Source organism: Sander vitreus, chromosome 18 (genome assembly GCF_031162955.1).
Source record: "Sander vitreus isolate 19-12246 chromosome 18, sanVit1, whole genome shotgun sequence".
In the NCBI taxonomy this organism is placed as follows: Eukaryota; Metazoa; Chordata; class Actinopteri; order Perciformes; family Percidae; genus Sander; species Sander vitreus.
The window spans coordinates 10,230,806-10,251,586 of NC_135872.1; the positions used below are offsets into that span (position 1 = coordinate 10,230,806).

At 40.8% G+C, this 20,781-nt stretch overlaps 1 protein-coding gene and 1 long non-coding RNA gene across 4 annotated transcripts; both read left to right on the forward strand.

Moving 5' to 3' along the window:
• The first annotated feature begins 1,303 nt into the window (after positions 1–1,303).
• LOC144533159 (uncharacterized) lies at positions 1,304–8,687 on the forward strand. Its single transcript, XR_013503402.1, has 2 exons — positions 1,304–6,198; positions 6,722–8,687. It is a non-coding gene; the product is annotated as an uncharacterized LOC144533159 (long non-coding RNA).
• A 4,951-nt stretch (positions 8,688–13,638) lies between these two features.
• Positions 13,639–20,334, forward strand: dusp10 (dual specificity phosphatase 10). Of its 3 annotated transcripts, none has more exons than XM_078274371.1 (4): positions 13,639–13,911; positions 14,991–15,823; positions 19,384–19,786; positions 19,976–20,273. In XM_078274371.1, the coding sequence occupies exons 2-4, from the start codon at positions 15,037–15,039 to the stop codon at positions 20,178–20,180; spliced, it is 1,395 nt and encodes a 464-aa protein (XP_078130497.1). In that variant the 5' UTR covers positions 13,639–13,911; positions 14,991–15,036; the 3' UTR covers positions 20,181–20,273. The 3 variants fall into 3 exon arrangements, with proteins under 3 accessions (XP_078130497.1, XP_078130495.1, XP_078130496.1); XM_078274369.1 differs by having other exon boundaries at positions 13,641–13,911; positions 19,384–19,752; positions 19,976–20,334; XM_078274370.1 differs by having other exon boundaries at positions 13,641–13,894; positions 19,384–19,752; positions 19,976–20,334.
• Positions 20,335–20,781: the final 447 nt, after the last annotated feature.

Here is a 20,781-nt window from a genome sequence, read left to right on the forward strand (position 1 = left end):
GGATCTTGCTTTGTTGTGTGAGGCTGACATTAATTGAGTTTTTCCTTCTCGTACAGTCTCACTCACTCCTATACCACACACACACACACACACACACACACACACACAGAAACACACACAAGTTGGTGACTCAGGGTCTTGCTTGGTTGGTCTGCTGGGCTGTGAGGATTTGTAACCTAAAATCCAGACTTGGACAGTGACAGTGTAACATCTTAGTAACTCTGCAAGACACTTGAAGTATGGTTTTAGAGTGGAGGGAAAAGAGGACGAAAGCGTGATAATTCAACCGTGCAATTTGGACTTAACATACTGATGTGTTCACCAGTGCCGCACGCTACAAGGACAAAGATAAAACAGAAAAAAAACATGAAGTCTGAATCATCTTCAAAATGCAACAGAAGATCAAACTACAAAAATGAAAGGGAAATAAAACAATCAAACTCATGAATGAAGTCAGCTTTAAATCTTATCATAATTAGGCTACATTTGCTTTGGTGCAAAAATAGCCACAATAATGGGTGTATTCCAAACCTATGATGGCCCTTCTGAACAGCACGATTAAAAAAAAAAAAAGGCTTTCGACACACTCGTCATACTGGCAGATGCTAAGACAAAAAAATGCTTGAGGGTAGTCAAGTCTTGGGGAACTTCAGGGAGAGGAAAAAAAGCACAAAAAATTTGTTCCAAAAATATCCTCCCCATTCTGTCTGTAAAGTTGAAAGTGACAACTGCAATACCTTTGTTCTTGGAGTGCAGCGGCAAAAATAGCTTTCAATAATGTATTAGGAGAATAAAGACTGTGAGCTGATTCCTGGGGAGACGGCGCTCAGCTCTGTGTATGTGCTAAGACCAGGAGCTTTCTCGGCTGTGCACCGACTGTGAGGATAGATCAGGCTGGTGAACGCAAACTGATCCTCTTTACTTCTAAGAGTGCTCTATTTATCCAGGGAGGAATACAATCTTGGCCTCTGAATAAACAGCTCACCCTTCTACATATATGTATGTCTGATCTCATATCTTCACTGGGGACTGGACAATCACTGATAATGACTTAGGACCAGAAATGTTGCTCATGCACACAGTTGCATGGACAAACCCCCCTACCCCCTCTGAACTAAAGACGAGCAGTGGAGAACCGCAATGTAATGACTGAAATGCAAAGTGCCCTGACCGACAGAGCATTCACCTGAGGCTATGGAGGTTTAATTTTGTTGCATGCCTGAGTGTGATAAGTGGCCATCCGAATGTTGTGACTTTCCTTCAAGCTCTGTGGAGACCAGCCAACTGGAGCACAAGTGGGGAGAACCCTCAATGATCTGAAATCTGAAGAAAGAATCACAACAGAATTCCAGGCAGGCATCAATTATTAAGAAAAGCAAGACAGCAGTGACACAATCTATAGATTATACTCTTTTTTTTGTTGGTTTGCCTGCAAGTATTTTGGCTGGTTTGACATGGAATGAAATATCACATCTAGGAGGTGAATATTTTAACAAAGGAAAGTGACACTCCTACATGAGTTTTAAGGTGAGCTTTTGCCATCCTGGCTTCCAGGTTATCAAACAGTCATCAGCAAACTCTGTGGAGTGTTTTAAATATTAGAGCTGCTCTGATCTTATTTTTTTAAATATATTTGTAATGATTATCTTTGATGTAATATTTAATCAAAACAGTTTTTTTGTTCTCAAATTCTTCCATTGGTAACCATGAACCACGATGTAACCCAGGTTTTGCCACATAAATTAAATGAAGTATTTGTTATATAATTGAGTCATTATAGCCCTCTCCTGCAGGGGGCACTCCAGCCACCTGCAACCTACTGTGTGCATTTGATGTAAGGTCTTTATCTCAGCCTTAAAAGGGTTTTATTTGAACTGTTGAGTCTCTGAAAGATAAAATTTGCTTTTATTCATGTGGGCTGTATCTTTTGTGAGGATTCACATGATGTCACCCTTTAATTCATGCCCTTTTCTTGCACTGAAAGCGTGTTTTGACTACACAGCGGAAGATAATGACTCTAGTTCTAGTAAACATGTAATCTTAGATTTTCACTTCTTATTCTGTAGACCCCTTTTTTCAAATATAAAAAAGCATAATGGATATTTATACATTTGAGAGGTGATATCATTCATTCACCCACCCACACACTCACTTATCGAACCTGCAGTCTGCAAATGAGTTTCACACTTTGTTCAATCCTCTGAAACTCTACAGGTGTAATACCATGTAGGATGATTCTTTGAAACGTTTTTTTCTGAAACCAACCTGTTAACTATGTACACCGCACTGACTCATGGAAGCGTATATGTGCCCACTGACTCATGTTGTCCCTATTTAACTGTAATTCTGTGTAAGTACAGTGAGCAATGAACAAACAATGAGCTAGACCTGACCCCAAAGAAGCCTTGTTTGTCTTCATGGTGGGGGGTTGTGTGGTTGGAAAATACAACAAAGCCTGGTGTAGTTTGAATGAATTTGGGAGCGGGAGAGTCTGTCTGTCTTTGCATTTCTGCCTTTACTCATCCTTCTCTCAATCCACACTTCCTCTAACCCCCTGAATGTCTGGATGGTGGTTAGTGGAGATAATGTGGTTGAACCTTTTAATATTGTGTTACTTTGACATCAGCTAAAATTCGTCATGTGGATATATATATTGCCTTAAGGGTGACAGGTTATTAAATGCATTAGTGAAAAAGCTTTTAACCCTTTATAAGCAAACTGTGGAGATAATGGATTAAAGTGTATCAGACTTGACATTATATTGGTATTTGGACCCATATTCTTAGTCACGCTAACGGTATGGCTCTAGGGATGGCAATGTTGGTCTGTCTACTACAGTCTACTGTCTAACAATTACTGGATGGATTTCCATAAACACTACATTCACAGTCCCTGGAGGATATATCTTAATGACTTTAGTGATCCTCTTGTGAATCCTCTCAAGTGCCACCATGAGGTTCACATCTGTGGTTTTGAGAGGAATATCTCAACAATTATTGGATGATTTCTCATGAAATGTGTTTCAGACATTCATGTTTCCCTCGGGATGACTCTTAATGAATTTGGTGAGCCACTGTTTTTTTCATCTAGCGTCGTCATGAAATCAAAATTTCCATTTGTCGACTACTTTCCCCCATCAGCCTCCGCTGTACTTTGTGTTTAGTGCTAATTAGCAAATGTTAGCATGTTTACGCACAAAACTACGATGGTGAACATTACACCTGGTAAACATCAGCACGGTAGTATTGTCGTTGTGAACATTTAGCATCTAGCTCAAAGAACTGATTATATCCATGTCCTTATCTTAAAAGGATATGTTTGGTGATATTCTACTCTTTTATATTTAAGAAACATTCAGTAATTTTCTACCACAGCTGCTTACTGTAAGTTTCAGCAGATTTTACTCAAACAAGTGTAAATAGTGATAGTATAGAAGTCAAACACAGAGCTAATCAATATAAGCTTTGCTGAATCGGCCTGCTAGTAAATGTTCATTGCCTGACCTCACTCAAAACTGTGTGCTTCTTCTTTTGTATTCAAAAAGCTGTGATGGTGTATTACAGGCTGACATTTCGCCACTGGCCTTCTTTCTATGCTGGCCTTTAAATTTGCTGTTTGTGTGTCTTTGTCCTGTGTTTAACTGTGTGTTAGGTCAGATTAACAAATGGTAAGGCCGGTGGCAGGCTGAATAACAGCATTAAACCAGCGGACAATGGGAGTGTGGGACTAAGCCCATTCACAACCTGTCTGACAGCTTGTTTCGTTGATGTCATCCTCTGACTCAGGCCGTTACCACCGCCGCTGTCACCCTGGACGCTTGGATGCATGACATCACCAAATGACACACATCACTCTCCACTACTGCCTCTCTGCTTTAATTTCTCTTCTCTCTCTCCCCCTCTCTCTCTCTCTCTCTCTCTCTCTCTCTCTCTCTCTCTCTCTAGTCATCTGCATACTCATCAGCTTTCCTGCATTGTCGGCTTCCACTTTGTCAGTCCGTGAACAAGGAGGAGAAGAGCATGAAAGGACATAATTAGTTTTCCAAGGGGACCCCAAACAAAGGGAGAGAACAAAGATTGTAGGATCACGGGAGGTGCTCACGGAGGATTTTAGTTAATAGAGTACAATATTTTTTCCAAGTAGTTACTGATGTTAACTGCAGACGGAAGAATAACAAAAATATGGTGAATATCACCATTCATTGTTTCAGTAAGAAGAACAGTGAATGATTTACAGCATGTTAACATCTAAAATAGGCACCAATGTTTTGGGATCAGGTAATATGATCAACACATCGTCGCTGTTCATTAAAAACAAATTATGTGATTTGGACTTTTTTTTTTGAAAAAATTTATGGGTTGAGGCAATTTTTCTACTAAAACCCCATTGGATGATCTGAAAAATGCACCGTCTCAGAGCTGAAAACAGCGCTGGTTTTCTTAGCTCGTGAAAAGCTGATGTTTTGGAGATACATGTTTTTTGCAGGACAGTGACATCATACAGTTTATAAGGTTTTCAGTTATGATCTGTTCCCATTCACACACCAGGAAACTGAGAAACGAATAAAAACATTTTAAGCTCTCAAGCAAATCTCACAGTCTTCACCAGCAGATAGTGGTGGTTTTCTTGGTCATTTTTAACTATATATTCTAACCGGCTGAAGCATTCTAGTCATGGGATGTCTGGATCTTAAAGCAACACTATGTAACTTTTAGCTGCAGCTGTAGTTCCAATGAGACAACCTGTAGGGGGACCGAAGCGGGGAAAGTTACATAGTGTTGCTTTAAATTAGCCCCTGCGCCGACGAACAGTGTCGGAGAAACACAGATTTTCAACGTAAAACAGTTTTTTGCCCCAGTGTTTTTACCAGATTAAAGCTATTGTGCTGACTTTCTGTCACCTCCATGCGGAATTCTAAGTAATGACAACAACACTGTCAGCGCATCCACATGATACAAGCCTTCCATGATCACGCACCACCCCCACCCCTCCTCCTCCACGCAGTTGCTATTAGCCAAGGAGGACATGGAGGATTAAAAAAACATGATGGACTCTTCAGAAGCGGTAACTATCTTCACTTGAGTTTCTGCACGTGAAAGTCACTGGACGCCACAATCTTCTGAACATAGACATACTGAGAACTACAGAGAGAGTTGTGTGGAGCTGATAGTCTTAATTAGCTTTGTAGCTAATTTTTGTAGCACTTTTTTTGTAGCACTTTTTAATATTACTGAACGTCCGTTACATTCCAGCCATTTGGCAATGGCTGGAATGTAACGGACGTTCAGTAATATTAAAAAGTTACGCACTAAAGCTTTAAATCACCGGGTCCGTTTGTTTTGGAAAGGAGAAAACCTCTGCAAATAATTTGGCTAGATAATTTGTATACTATTGGGTAGAGTACTGCATCATACCATATTAGTCTTGCACGGAGCTGCTGTAAAATACTTGTGCGAGAGAAAACTCAGATTTGACAGATAGTCTAGCTAGCTGTCTGGATTTACCCTGCAGAGATCTGAGGATCAGTTAACCATAGTCGTCATAAATCCACCGGAGTTTAAAATTCCAACACAAAGAAAGCAGAAGGAAACGGACATGGGCGACAATACATGCATCCGGCGGAATTTCCTGTGGCACCGGCGCAATCCCGGAAGTGGAACGTCAAGGATATAGATTATACCATATAGACATATCATATGTTTTTTTTAATGTAAAAAGTAACTAGTAACTATAAGTAGTGGAGTTAAAAGTAGCCTACAGTATTTTCCTCAGAAATGTAGTGGAGTAGAAGTATAAAGTAGCATAAAATGGAAATGCTCAATTACAAGTATCTCAAAATTGTACTTAAGTACAGTACCTGAGTAAATGTACATAGTTACTTTCCACCACTGCCAGCAGATGAAGTTTTCTCTGTTGTCATTGAGATGGCTCCGTTGTCATCATGTGACCTAAATATGGAACTTTTGGTCATGTATGTAAACAGGTGGTTGTATATGGGAGGAGGAATTGTGACTCCTGTCTCAGTTCAAATATGGCCTTTGAAAGTGATGGTGTTGTGTTTCGCTCTTGTCTACGCTTGTTCGGTTATCACTTTCATCACATCCTGTTTGCATAACAGGGGACATAACTGACACCATAATATAATTTAGGCAAATAGGGTGAACCTGCAGTATCCCGTCACAGCCAGTGTCATTTAAGGTAATATGACGGGTTTATTTTCACACAATCTTTACAAGTGCACACTACTCGTCGTACTGGTCCAGCGTATGTAAAGCAGCTGTCATGATACGAGTCTGATATTATTATGCTGAGCTATTTTACACACTGTTGACTAAAGGAGGAAATTACAATGCATGCAAATTCATTTTCACATGTAGCAGGAGAATAGCAAAAGGTGAGCCTTTAATTACCATCGTTAGTGCTAGTTTAATATTTGTTTACTATTCACTGAATAAGTGATCACATCTAAATTATTTTTCAATAGCCGATTCACAAAAGGTTTTAAATTTGCTATTCTTTTTTCTTCTGAAAGCATCCTCTGTGATACAGGAAGTGAAGCGTTTTATAATTCTGACAGCTGCAACAACTTGTGTAGAATAATGTAGGGAGACTAAGGAATTAGCATAAACAGTATTAGACACATAATCACATATTCTCATTTAAACAAAGCCAAATAACTGTGTCCTGTAATTCCTGACTTGCTATATCTCTCATTAATTAGTCCAGAGCATTCCATTGCTAAAGCATGGAGGCAGCAGCCAACAGAGGCTAAACCCCAGCCCCCCGTGGGACAGCCATGCAGAGCTAAAATGCCCTGGCTCGCACACAGCCATGCAGCAGGTCACCCCCTGTCCTAGAAACAGTTGCTATTTAGGCTTGATTAGCAACGGGTGCGGAGAGAGTCATTGTTATTTATATTGTGTAATCCCTGTGTTTGCTTCAAAAGGTTGAGAGCAGCGAGTATTTCTGATAAATTGTGCCACTCGAGGGTCACGGCTGAAAAGTTTGGTTTATAACCTCGAAGAAGACGTTTCATAAACAGGCAATTTCTATGGGCGATGGGTATAAATATCCAAAGACATCATCTAATACCCTCAGTCGAGTAAATCCATCCATGTGTATGATATGCTTCCATTCTGGGATAAGGTCAAAATTAAATTGGGCTCCCACTGCAGGGAGAATGACAATATTTGCTATAATTGAGATCATTATCTCAGATTTCATCAGAGCACGAGGTAAACCAAAATTGCAAGAGCACAAACTGTCACAGTACGTACATATCAAGCACTACCAAGATTAGTGACGCATCATCACTGACTTTATACACTTTAGTGAGAGCGAATGTTTAAAATGTTTGATCGTTAACTAAACAATATTTGGTAGTTGCTAAGTGACCGTGAGGATGACTCAACCTTCCTCAGGCAAAGGGACATGCCAACTTCAATGAATAATACTGAGCAGACTGGCCCAACTCAGAAGAAAATAGGGTTGTTATGAGTTCAGTGATGTAGCTGTTATTGTTAGCTGTAAACTATACTTCTCCCGGTAATCTGTCACAGCCGCTGGCCTGCTCGCACAGGCAACACTTGAAGGAGACATTTGTCCTTTTAGAAGATTACTTTTTATTTTCACTGCCTACAATCATCAGCTAATTTCAGTAGTTCTCAGCCTTCAGTTGGAACTCCCCTGAGGGTTGTGAGATGGTTTTGGAGTAGGTGGGTATCACATGGTGAAATGTCTTAAAAATGTATTACTATTAATAATGTTTCTTTCTTAACACATTGATGTAGTAATACATTGATGTCCGATCTTATTTATTTGTTTTTCTGGGATTTCAGAAAGCTCTTGGTTTGTTTTGAGGTGTTGTTTAGCTTGTTTATAGGATGTAATCTTTTTCATAATTTGTGTTAGAAATGTTATTCCTGATTTTTTTTTAATCATTCAATCATCAGACGCGGTGAATATATTTCTCTTATTGTTATTGTTATCGTGTTGTGACGACCTGAGGCCAAGTGTCAGTTGAAGTGTATCCTTGAAAATAGTTCAAGAGTGAGTTGATATGGATACTGAAACAATATTGAAACAGTGGAAGTTGCAGTTGAAGTGGCAGTAGTAGAAACACAATTACTGAAAGAAGTTGAAATGGCAGTGCTGAAGGAAGTGGAAGTGTCGATTTAAGTGTGATTGTTGAGTGAAGTATCATTTGAAGTGAAAGTAATGTTAAAATGTGAAAAGTGAAATCCTGAGAGGAAGTAATGGATGTGTATGAACCTAAAGGAGGGTTTAGGGGGATGGGTCAAACAAACACAGGACTTTCACACCAGGAGACCGGTGTTCGTGTGAAACCAAAAGTCTTTTTTGTAAATTACATGGGTTACGCGAGTCATGTTTCTTTTGTAGCTGGCTAACGGCACGGCACCATGTGAATAGATGATAACGGCCTTCTGAACCTACTAGTATGTGTAACCGGGCCCTTCTAACCAATATCTATGAGGCTGATAACCACTGATAATGCAATTTTAATGGAGAGTGATAACATTCAAAATGAGTGGTTGTTTTTGTTTAATTCTGATTTTGTGGCATATTTTGTGTTCTGGTTTATATTGTTTGTCTGTAACTCACTGTTTTACTTTTGAAAAAAAGTAATCTGAATGAGGCTTTCCTTGTTAAATAAAGGTTAACATGTTTGTATTATTGCCTTATTAATGTCATTTAAATGTTAAATAGTAGTTGTTCCTTAATGCCCTGTAGTCCAGTATCTGAACACGCAACACAACATGAAAAGTAAGCTCTCTCTTGCTTTAAACATTTTTGGACTTCAGACACATTTTAACATGATTAAATCTAATTTCATACAGTATGTCGGTGTAATGGTGACTAATAATGATTTCTCTGTGTGGAGATGAATGCTATGATGTGTTTGCCAATTTACATGTTGGGTACAGTCACTGATGTTATCTGATCTTTTTATTACAGAGTATTTATTATTACAGAGTATTTTAGGGAGTTTTCACACCATGCAATGTTTCAAACCTAAAATACCTTCTGAAACTCATGTTTGTTACATGCTGTTAGACAGGAAAAACACTTTTTATCCAATAAATCAAAAACTAAACAAAGACGTGCAGTCATGGTGTGACAGTATTTCAGAGGGAGGAACCATAATGCATCGACAGACTGGGCTGACAGTTTTTTTGGGGGGCTCTGAAAACAGTTTGTACAATGATAGCCATACAGCCCGAGCATTAATGATGAACAGAATGTTATTTTTGGAAAGCTGTGTCAGTCCTCTGTTAAGGTCCTTCTAATTCAATTAAGTTGCCTAATGGAGCTAATGAAAATGATTTAAAATGGCAGTAAGAGCAGCCCAGCACGTTTCAATAGGTTAGACACGTTTGAAGCTGTGTTGTGTTGTGTTACAGACTAACAGACTGGAAGCTGATAAATATGCAGAAAGTAAAGGAGCATAGGTCGACAGGCTGTTGAATCTTTGGCAGTGTCCCTCCTTGCCATCGCTGGACATGTTGCTTTTCAAGCTGTTGAGTCTGCAGTAGGACCATCTGTGCCATTCCCTCTTAGAAACCATCAGTAGCAACATTTGTCCATTTCTTAAATCCACAGCATTGAATAAAGAATGAAGTTAATGGCCAGATGGGATGAGATACTGGGAGTGAGGGGGAGTCTTTTGCATATTAAAAACTAAAAACAGCAATTAGTAAATTGGCTAATTAGAAAGTCAAACACTGTCTCCAGGGTATTTGCTAAATGGATGTCTGTATGACAACTGGTTTCCAAGGCTACATAAAGTTGAGATCTTCCTGTGCTGCTCAAATGTGACATTGAGTCTGCACCTCGCTGGAGACAGGAAGTGGTTTGGGTGTTTCATCTGGGTCAGCGAATACCGCACCACGATCAGTCATATTTTCCATGCCGAGCAACAAAAAACCCACTTGACTGTGTTTTACATCAAAGTTTGACATTATCTCATACATAATGTGTGTGATCTCTAAACAGATACACAAAGCCGCACTCTGTCATATTTTCCATGGGCTGACATTAATAAAAGGAAGATAGTCAGCTCAATGCGGTTCAAGATCTCGCAAAAGGGAGAAAATGGTTTCTCATCCTATCGAGCATTCAAAATGAAATAAAGAAAATTACTTATACTTATATAACATCTGTAAACCTTTCAATCAGCAGCAATCAGTTTAACATCCACCTGCTCCCAGTTTCCTGAGACAACAGAATTCAGATATTACTGGTATTAATGTAACTTTGGCATCTTTTCATTTCAAAGCAAACAGCACTGTAAGGAAATGAGCATACAAAACTTACAGGATAATACATTACCTCACTGACATTTGAAAGGAGAACATATCTATAACAAAAACATAAATTATATGTAGCCATGAGTTTTAAAGCATGTTGTTCGCTTTAGCCCTTTATAAGCAACCCTGTCTTCGAGAAATAATACCAATCATTTTCAACGGAAAACACGTACAATGCTTTCACAGTCTATGGTACAATGTCACTCGGAGCAATTGAACCTTTATGCTGAAGTGACTTGAAGCACGAAACACTCTATTCTGAGTGTTCTGTTCACTTTATTAATACTAAAGCCAAACACTGATGTCCCTAACCTCCCTAACCCCCCCCCCCCCCTAACCACATGCTTTTTTATGCCCACCATCTCCCCCAAATCTTGTCCAAACACTTAGCCTGCTGCACACAAATATAGCACTTCCTACTCTATTCCACAATTTTGCCAATGAACATAATTCAGGCAGCAATTGCATTTACCTCAAAACATATTCAGAGAAGCAAATTAGTGGTATGTAATCGTCATTTCTAGGAGACGGGGTTGACCTAATGCTGTTTTGGTTCAGAAATCTTGTCATCCACGGTTAAATTAGCACTGAGTGCTTCTAGGAACCGGCATGACTTCCAGGTAACCTTAATTGTTCCTGATCATCATCAGTAATGTGTCATCGTGATAACCACAAACTCCAGATAATTTTTTTTGTGTGAAAGTGGATGATTTCACCTCTTTGGGCTTAATCTTCAACAATACATAAACTGGTCATATGTTTGTGTGTAATATTTTCAGCTAAAAATGAACTTCAGCTGTCAGATACTGTAAATGCAGTGAAAAGTACAATATTTCACTCTGAAATGTAGCGGAGTAGAAGAATAAGTTTTGTTTTCTATTGTTCTTCAAAAGGATCAATTGTGTTTTGAATAACATGAAGTAACACTGACATTTTAAATAATTTAAAACACACAAAACTAAGACCAGTCTATTGAAAATATATGGTTTGTGGTCCTTAATGAAAAAGCCCACCAAACCTTTGAGTCTCCTCAAAAGGCAGGGGGTGCTTGTTCATTTACCCTTCATCACAAATGAAACAGGAGTAGCTGGGAGTCCAATCTGAATCGGCTTTGATCAGCTGTGTCCATTATAAATAACTGTACAGAATGCTAATAATAGATGCAATAATACATGCCCTGCATTGTTTCAGGTTGCCAGAGAGGATAAATAGAGAGCTCAGATTATATTTGGGGTTTGAAGCCAGCGAGACCCTTTCACCACAACATGGGTCCTCCTGTCATATGGGACTGTGCAGTCAGCCAACTTGGCACTTGCTTAATAGCACTCCTGCCAAAGCATTATTACCACCAATAATGGTACCTCCCTATCTCACATACAGGTCACCTTTGTTGTCTTACACCAGCAAGATCTTCATGTTGATCTTTTTGATCTTTCATTATGTTACAATACAGTTATAGTAACAGCAGGTTGGGCACTTTACTCTTTCAAAGAGCCATTGTGTACCTCTCAGAGCTTTAAAAAGAAAGGTCAATTGATGTTTTAAATGGATAAAAATGGGTGAGGACATGAAGCAACACACTTCTGCAGTCTTGTCTGCCTTAAAGATATAATATGTAACTTTTTCACATTAAAATGTCTAAAAACGACTAGACCTATGTTATGTATTTTGTTGGGTTACGTACTTACATTACCCCAAATGTTTTCAACAATGTTCAAATCTGTAATTTTATTGCAGGCCACGGTCCCTCCGTTGCCCGTCAATGGTGTCATATTCCTTTTGCGCATGCTAACCCTAACTGGGTGAAGGATTTTAGTCATCAGGATCTTAAGTTATCAGAATCAGTTATCTGCTTTATTCAGTATTTTTACCAGTTGAAATCATCGGGTCCATTTGTTTTGGAGAGAAGGACACCTTTGCGGATAATTCGGCTCCTGGTAAAAACCTCCTAACGTCTGGATCTTAAGTTATCAGAGAAACAAGCTTGGTTAAGCTTCTCCGCCGACACGCCGAACAGCGTTGGATAAACACTGATTTTTCAGAGACCTCTGCCCAGCTCCCGGTAAAAACCTCCTGACCAATGAAAACTAAAGGAATATTGACCGGGATAAACGGCATTATGATGGCATTGCAGTTTACCTCCCGTTTAGTTAACTGGTTTTATTGGGAATAATAAGAACTGGTTTTGTCATACAGGTTTGGGTAACATTTAAGTTAAGCGGTTTGTTTATAAAGGCGCAGAGCTAGCAGGCTTTCAGATGATTCATTTGAAAAAGCTGACCACAGTAGATGAGTGAGAAAATATAAAAACACAGGAACTAAACAGATAAAGGACATAGAGATATTTCAGTGATGACAGTAACACACATCTTTGTAGGCCTATTGTAGACAGGTATGTTGTAATTTGTAATTTCATTTAATTTATATTACCTCTTCCAGGGAGGTCCCAGCTGTTGGCCTGTTTAGTTATCTATTTGAAAGCATATCTCAAAAACAAAACAGATTTGAATGAAATGTGGTGGAAGGGTTGCTCGTTGACCAAGGAACAAGGGATACATTGTATTTCACTTATCATAGCAGGAAAAGCACAAGTGTTACTAATAACATTAACAATGGCTCCATTCTATTCAAATGCCCCAGTAAGCCATGACAGTGTGACAGCATGCACAATACAGGACCCTGAACCTGAAGCAGCTAAATGGAATTCAGCCATGGTTAGTTATATTTACACCTGTGCTTTTCTCAATGTGACATGTCAAAATGTCTTCAGTGTCATGTGATTTATGTTGTTAAAAGCGCACCTGTACCAACTGACATCGATCATTTAATGGGAAGTATCATTAACTTTCATAGATACTTAATAAGAACAGCTCTGTCCATACAGCTTCATTTTTTTTTTTTACCAATGTGTTGAAATTCTGAAAATTAATTTACACACCTGCTTTTTCCATGATCTTTACATTGTTAGTGTCAACATTATGTATAAGTGTCCTACACATCATTGAACACATTATTTACATGTCTAATTTCCTTTTACTTTAATTTCGTCTGCCACTGCAACACACAGCAGCTCTATTATATTCTTCAATTATATTCTTATGACAGAGATCTAGTTTACCGTACATAAAGAGTTTACAAGCAGCACGTGAAGGCACCGTGTCTTCTTCCTCAAGCCTCCTGGAGAGACTTTTGATTGGCTGCCAGTGACATCATCCCTGCTTGTTCAAGGCAGTTCAAGCGACATCCCCCTCCCCTCCTCTCCCCTCCCAGCCACAGAAGCAGACATCTCGACCAAATCCCTCCCATCACTGGGCCGGTCCTCACTGTACAAAAGGATTAAAATGTAATATTAATGAAGCCGCGCATTGGCTCACACACCCGTCAATCCCGCTGCGCAACTTCTGTAGGCTGGCAGACTTCCTTCAATAATATTTCTGGGGGAGCAGGGTAAAAGTAGGCTACTAAAAATGTTGGCGATCCACAACACTGGGATGGACTGAATGGAGGCAACGTTGTCAGGAAGCGGAGATAATAAATCCGTCTACAGTGCACCGCGACACACACCGGTAAGAAGAAATACAAGGCAAGTTTGGGAATTAGTGTCCGAGGCACAAGTTGTTGAAATACACAGTCGTAGAGATTTCATTCTATAATTAATGAACAGGAATATGAAATTGCTGCAACCATTTCGGGCTGGTTAGTGGTTTATTATTGGTATATTATTTTCTAAATGACATTAATTAAGTGTTATATTACAGCTGTTATCTTGATTAGCCTACATCCCACCATTGCGACAAAGTTACAGTTCCTACCTTTAAAATGCAACCATCGTTTTTATTTTATTTTATTTTTTTTTATTTAATACGGCGGTGTGAAATTGAAATTCCTCCAGTGTTCAGCTCATGTGATCAGTTCGTCTCGTCCTGAAAGCCATATCACATTCTCGGCACGTTCTCATGCCGGTTTCTTCAATGAATTTGGCCATGAATGATTTCTGCTTTTGCTGAACCTGCACCGTGCTTAAAAGGACGGCAATGGCTGGGACAGGCAGTGCTCGGCGGGTGTCTTTACATAATATGCCGGGATGACATGCTTTTTTGCTCAGGCTGGTGATCAAAAGGAATTGCCACCCTTCTTCTCTTTTTTTTTTTTTTACCCCGACTTTTCCAGTTGGGGGAGAGACCAAACTGCGGCGTAGCGCTGATGCAGTATTTTATCTTTTTTTTTCTCTCTTAGTATAAAAGCTTTGGATCAGACAGACCAGCATTGTGATGAAAAATTCAACATCACACAGAGACACACACAAGTACAGTATCTGGAGGATGATTCATATTAATTACACTCAAAGGGATTCAGTTACACCAGACTCTGTGATGATTTCACTGTTTATTATTAGTGGTCAGTCTGTCAGCCTTAATTTTCCCACCAAGTTGGGTGTTGCCCTGCAGGTGTTGACACTACTAATATTTGGCTTCAGCGGCTGTTTAAGTTTGCAAAGTTTGCATGTTGATCAAACAAACAGGAGGTTGACCTGTGTGCACTCTTGCTCCTTCATTCACAGCGTTGATCTGAATCAGTGGATGCAGGATTCATTGAACCAAAGTGGTTTTAGCAAAGATTGTCTTCCTCGCCTCATGTTTTGACTCATCTCTGTCCCCACAGAGCGGCTTGTTGACTTCTACGTAAACGTCCAGCCCTCGGCCTCCCCATGCCTCCATCTCCTCTTGACGACAGAATTGTGGTGGCGCTGCCAAGGCCGATTCGACCTCAGGAACTCCAACTGCGCCTGGACACCAGCTACCTGGACTCCATATCCACCACCAGCAGCAGCAACAAGACAGTCATCAGCACCACTGTGGTGAAGATCCGGGCGACGGCCAATCTTGTAACGTATATGCCCTCATCCAAGGGCTCCACGCGCTCGTTGTCGTGTGGATGCAGCAGTGCCAGCTGCTGCTCAGTGACTACCTATGAGAAGGACAGCCAGAGCCTCAACCACAGCCAGGTGAGCGCCAGCAGCCCCAACCTCAGCTATGCCGGGCCTCCCACCACGATGGTCAGCAACCATGAAGCATTAAGCGCCCCCAGTCTCACCCCGGGTACCCCGAAGGCCCTGTCAGCCGTGAGGGTCATCCATCCCAATGAGCTGGCCAGACGGATGACCTGCTGCCCCATGGGACACCCCATGGGGCCCGTACCAGTCATCATCGACTGCCGGCCCTTCATGGAGTACAACAAGAGCCACATCCGGGGGGCCGTGCACATCAACTGCTCTGACAAAATCAGCCGGCGGCGGCTGCAACAGGGCAAGATCACTGTGCTGGACCTCATCTCCTGCCGCGAGGGCAAGGACTCTTATAAGGGCATCTTCTCCAAAGAGATTGTGGTTTATGATGAGAGCACCATGGACCCCAACCGCCTGACATTCTCACAGCCACTGCATGTGGTGCTGGAGTCACTGAGGAGGGAGGGCAAGGACCCTATCATTCTCAAAGGTAACACCTAAGTGGGTGGGAGGGACCGGGGTGGGGTGGGGAAGAGGGGGAATAGAAAGCACAATTTTATAGGCTTTAGTTTGACTAGTTTGAGAGTAAATCAGTCATTTGAAAGAAATGTCCAATTTAGAAGTGGTAGAAGGTTAGCGGCAATTTAAACTGATATGAAACTAATTTGGTAGCATGTTAATGTTTAGCTTGTGTGTGTGTGTGTGTGTGTGTGTGTGTGTGTGTGTGTGTAAAGCCTGTTAAACTTTGACCTTTATTGTTTTGGTCAGCTGATGTTGCCTGTAAATACACTGGTTGTAGTTTTATCATGTGAGCTTTGTACAGTACTACAGCAGTTACCTCATACAACAGCTTATACATGGTCTGTCTAAATCCCCCTCATACATAAACATATGCATGCGCTCTTCACCAGCTTTCTATATGACACTCATTAAGCATTTTGCAGGAAGTGAGAAGCAGCCGTTAGTAAATAAGGCAGCCTATTGAGATAGCAGTCCCTGGGTCTCTGCCATGTTTTTTTTAATCTTTGGTGTGTGTGTGCGTGTGTGTGTGCATTTGAAGCTGGAGCAGTATGTTGGGTCGGGGGCTGGGCTGTGAGTGTTTCCTGAATGCCTCCGAGTCAACGTCTAGCCGTAAGATCACAGCACCTTGACCTCTTCTTCTTCTCTTCTTCGTCTGGTCCTCCTGTGTGCTTTGATGGACGAGGCTCCTCTCCAGTCTCTCATCCGGCATTGGTGTCTGTGTGATGCTCGCCTCAGTGGGAGGAACAGGAAGACTGTCTTGCTCTTTCTTCCCCTGGTTTAATTCTTGCAAAAAGCAAGACATCCTCTCTGCTGAGGGAATCAAATGGCTCAGCCTGACTTTTATCTACAAGTCCTTTTTAATCAGGAATGGCCAGTATCTTCCAAGTGTCCCCATTTACATGTTTTATTGTAGCCTATATAATCAAATACTTTGGATGTATACATTTGTAAGGCTGAAAGAGTCTTGGCTACATTATAACTAATTATTATTATTATTACTACAAGCAGTAATAATAGTGACATATTTGGAACATGCTTGTATGAATGCAGCTGAATAATTTACTCCATTATATGCTCAGTTATTGGCATAGTCTTAGTCATGATTTATTGTAATACGGTTGTATTGGCGTGACACTCTGCTGAACTGGAAACACAAAATCTTCCGTCCCAGCCCTGCTGCAACTAAGAGCAGTAATAGGTTACATTTAATCTGTCAGAACTGCCATAAACAACATGTCAGTAGTGTCGGAAGGTTTAGGGTTAGCATTGGAAACAGCAGGTCTGGTGTGAGAGACCTTTGCAAGACAGTCATTTCTAAACAGTAACTGAGCCTGTGGTTTATGAAAGTGATAGACAGTTTTCATGTTTTCCTCTTTGAGTTTAGTCAGATGTTAATGACAGACGGTCACACTCAACAGATTTTCATCTCACAGCAATGTGCTGCTTCTGGAAATTCTGTTATTCTCAGTTTACTTTGAAATGTCTTATTTATCTGCTAGACTAGCTAAGTCTAGTCTAGCTAAGACTTTGGACCAAAGTACAGTTTAGAAATAGCAACTTCACTGTGTGGCTACCCAAAATGCATTGTTTTGTTGCAGCAGTCTTAATGCTCTCGATCAACCGCATTTTCGGTAAAAAAAAAAAAAAAAAAAAAAAAAAAAAAAGCTCTGATAAACGCCCTGCAATGCACTACAAAGCGATTAGCTGTTGAACATAGTGGAGCATTTAGCAGCTAAAGAGCAGATTATTTCCCTCAGGAGTTGGTGGAGACCAAAGCAGAGATAAAAGAGAGTGACATACTGTATATTGGACGTTGTTCTACAAATAAATGCTAATGTTACTCTGTCTGCTACAAAAAACAACATTCAAGGTTATAAATAATTTCTACAAACCGATTCTGCATATGAATGCAGAATCTGTAGGCTTTGGTTGCATGCAGCAACAGTCTGTGTGGAGAGCAAATCGGCCGAATTGCAATCCCGAAACCCATCGGCTATCGTCTGATGATGATTTAGCTTTTTAAAATGTGTTTATCTGTATTCATATGCAGATATCTGTTTATAGAGATGTCGTCTCTGAACTCCTACTCCATTCTTGCATCTTAATTTGCTTATCGTACCCGGTGCACAGAAGACAGAGAAGTCTTGGCCACACCGGCTACACTGGAATCCCCGAAATGTTGTCCGTAGCCCCCAGAGGCTAAATCACCATCAGACTGATAACCAATTGGGTGATATTATGTAAATGTTTAATGCCTCTAAGTGCCAAAAATCTATTAATGCTGCTTTAAATAAAGTGAAAATGCTCCAATTAGCAATAAAGATGAAGAAAAATACAGTCTAGTGAAATGTGGTTATCAGAAATCTCATTTAACTTATTTAATCTGTGGCATTCTGAACAAAAGTGTATGTGTGAACAACATATTGTATTGTAAGAAAGATACAGTATGATATTACGAAACATTGTAGATGTTTAATTCAGACGAGGGTTTTTAAATGGCTCTAAAATGGTCTTCATTAATACTGCTCTGTCTTCAGATAAATATCTATATCAGTGGAAATTCCCCCCTTACGTCTTGTTGACTTTGTTGTTAGAGGGCCAGTAAACTTCCCTTTCTTTTATTTGCAATAGTGTAATTATTACCAGCTTTTTTGTTTTATGGTGAACCCACCTGCCCGGTCACCAGGGGGGAAGTTGTGTGATGACCTCACATGGCATGATGTCAACTCTTGCAATGTGAACAATACATGAACTGAGACCGTGTGTGTGTGTGTGTGAGACACTTTTCACCCCTCCCCACAACTCTTGTGCTGAAGGAAAACTTTGGCCGATGGCATCACTGGCAACAGGTGCAAACCAGTTATTTGGAGAAATGAGAGTGAGTGAGTGAGAAGTATATAGCCATTTTAACATTTAGTACATCTATTTACCTGCAGATTAATGAGGGGGATTTCACATGAGGTTTAGCTGATGGAACCTGTTTTAGTTGCTATTTTTGGCCATTTCTCTCCTTCTTAAAAATAGCTGTTGCAAATGGAAACACCGCCAATCCCTTCATATTAGTTTAACATCCAAATGTCAACATTTCAATTACAACTCAATGCAACAGTGTAGTCTGGTAATTGGAGATTTCTGTCATGTCAAGTGTGTCAAAGCACGTTAAAGCCAATTGTCGCTACTTTTATCAGACATGTATGCAAAGCTTACTTGCCCTATTCAGTCGAAACAAGTGCCATGTGGCGCACAGAAGCATGAGTGCATGTATTTTTAGCATGGAGGCCTCCAGTGAGAATTGAACCCTTAACCCTGGCAGTGTAAGCTTCATGCTCTATCCAAGGAGACCAACAAGGTCCACTTTACAATTACGAAAAAAAAAGAAAGAAAATAAAGTAAATATGAAAATGTCGTTTGGCAGTTTCATTCATTTTATGCTAAAAAATAATAAATAATTTCCTTCTCGCTCTGTCAACCAAACAGCGCTGTATTCAACTTGAGCTTACATCACAATCTTTCTGTCTGTGTTCACAGGAGGCCTTAGCTGTTTCAGGCAGAGTCACGAGAACCTGTGTGAGCACTCGCTGCACCTTCACGAGGGCATGGACACTGGTGCTGCTGCTGGCCTGACGGGGTCGCTACCTCACTCCCTGCCCTCCACCCCGGACATAGAGAATGCAGAGCTGACACCAATCCTGCCCTTCCTATATCTGGGGAACGAGCACGATGCTCAGGACATCCACCTGCTGCAGCGCTACAACATTGGCTACATCCTAAATGTGACCACCCACCTGCCGCTCTTCCACTACGACACGGGCCTCTTCATCTACAAGCGCCTGCCCGCTACAGACAGCAACAAACAGAACCTGCGCCAGTACTTCGAGGAGGCGTTTGAATTCATCGGTATGAAAACTTTCAATGTTTTCACTGCAGACGTGTAAGCCTAGCACAATATTTCCCCAACTTGTTGTCTTGTGACACTTTAAGATAATGTCTGTAATGACCAGACCTAGATAGACACCTGGTCACAAAGGAAGTTTTAATATCTCATCATGTGTGATAACTGAACTTCCCCTAAGGGAACAAAGCATTTATTATAAAATGGTTTCCATGTTTCTCTCTGCAGAGGAAGCACATCAAGCAGGTATGGGCCTTTTGATCCACTGCCAGGCAGGCGTGTCTCGTTCAGCCACCATCGTGATCGCCTACCTGATGAAGCACACCTGGATGACCATGACAGACGCCTACAAGTTTGTCAAAACCAGGAGGCCCATCATCTCCCCGAACCTCAACTTCATGGGCCAGCTGTTGGAGTTCGAGGAGGACCTTAACAACGGAATAACGCCACGAATCCTTACACCAAAGCTGATTGGTGTGGAAACCGTCGTCTAAACGAACCCACACGACTCAACGCTCACACTTGTACTCACTCTCACTGCTTTTTCAAGAGCGACTCGCTCTATGAGCCGGTTTGGAGTGTGACAGCCACTGTATTCTTCTTAAATCTCCTAATGCTCATCTCAGTCTCTGGAATGCCAAAGCTCTGGGTCAGTGGTGGTGAGAAATGCCAAAAATCCCTACTGTTTGGACCTGGCCAAAGTCCCAGAGGAGAAGACGAGTTAGAGATAGAGATAGGGAGGGGAAGCGGTCAGTGGGAAGCTTTCCATTTGCGATTGCAGAGGAGCAAACATAAAGGAAAAGAAAATCGGTTTGGAAAAGATATTCTATGTGCTTAGGGGCAATTACTGACAAGAGAACTTCTTAAAGCTCACACTGTGGCACACAGTTTCTGTTTGCAAACTCAGGCGTGGTCGGCTATGGCAGTGCCTGTCAAAAAAATAAATAAAGATGAAGACTTGTTTGGTGTGTTAATGTTGTTGTTCTATTTTTATACAGGGGTTTATGGGGGTGACCATGACGAGCCCACAGCGG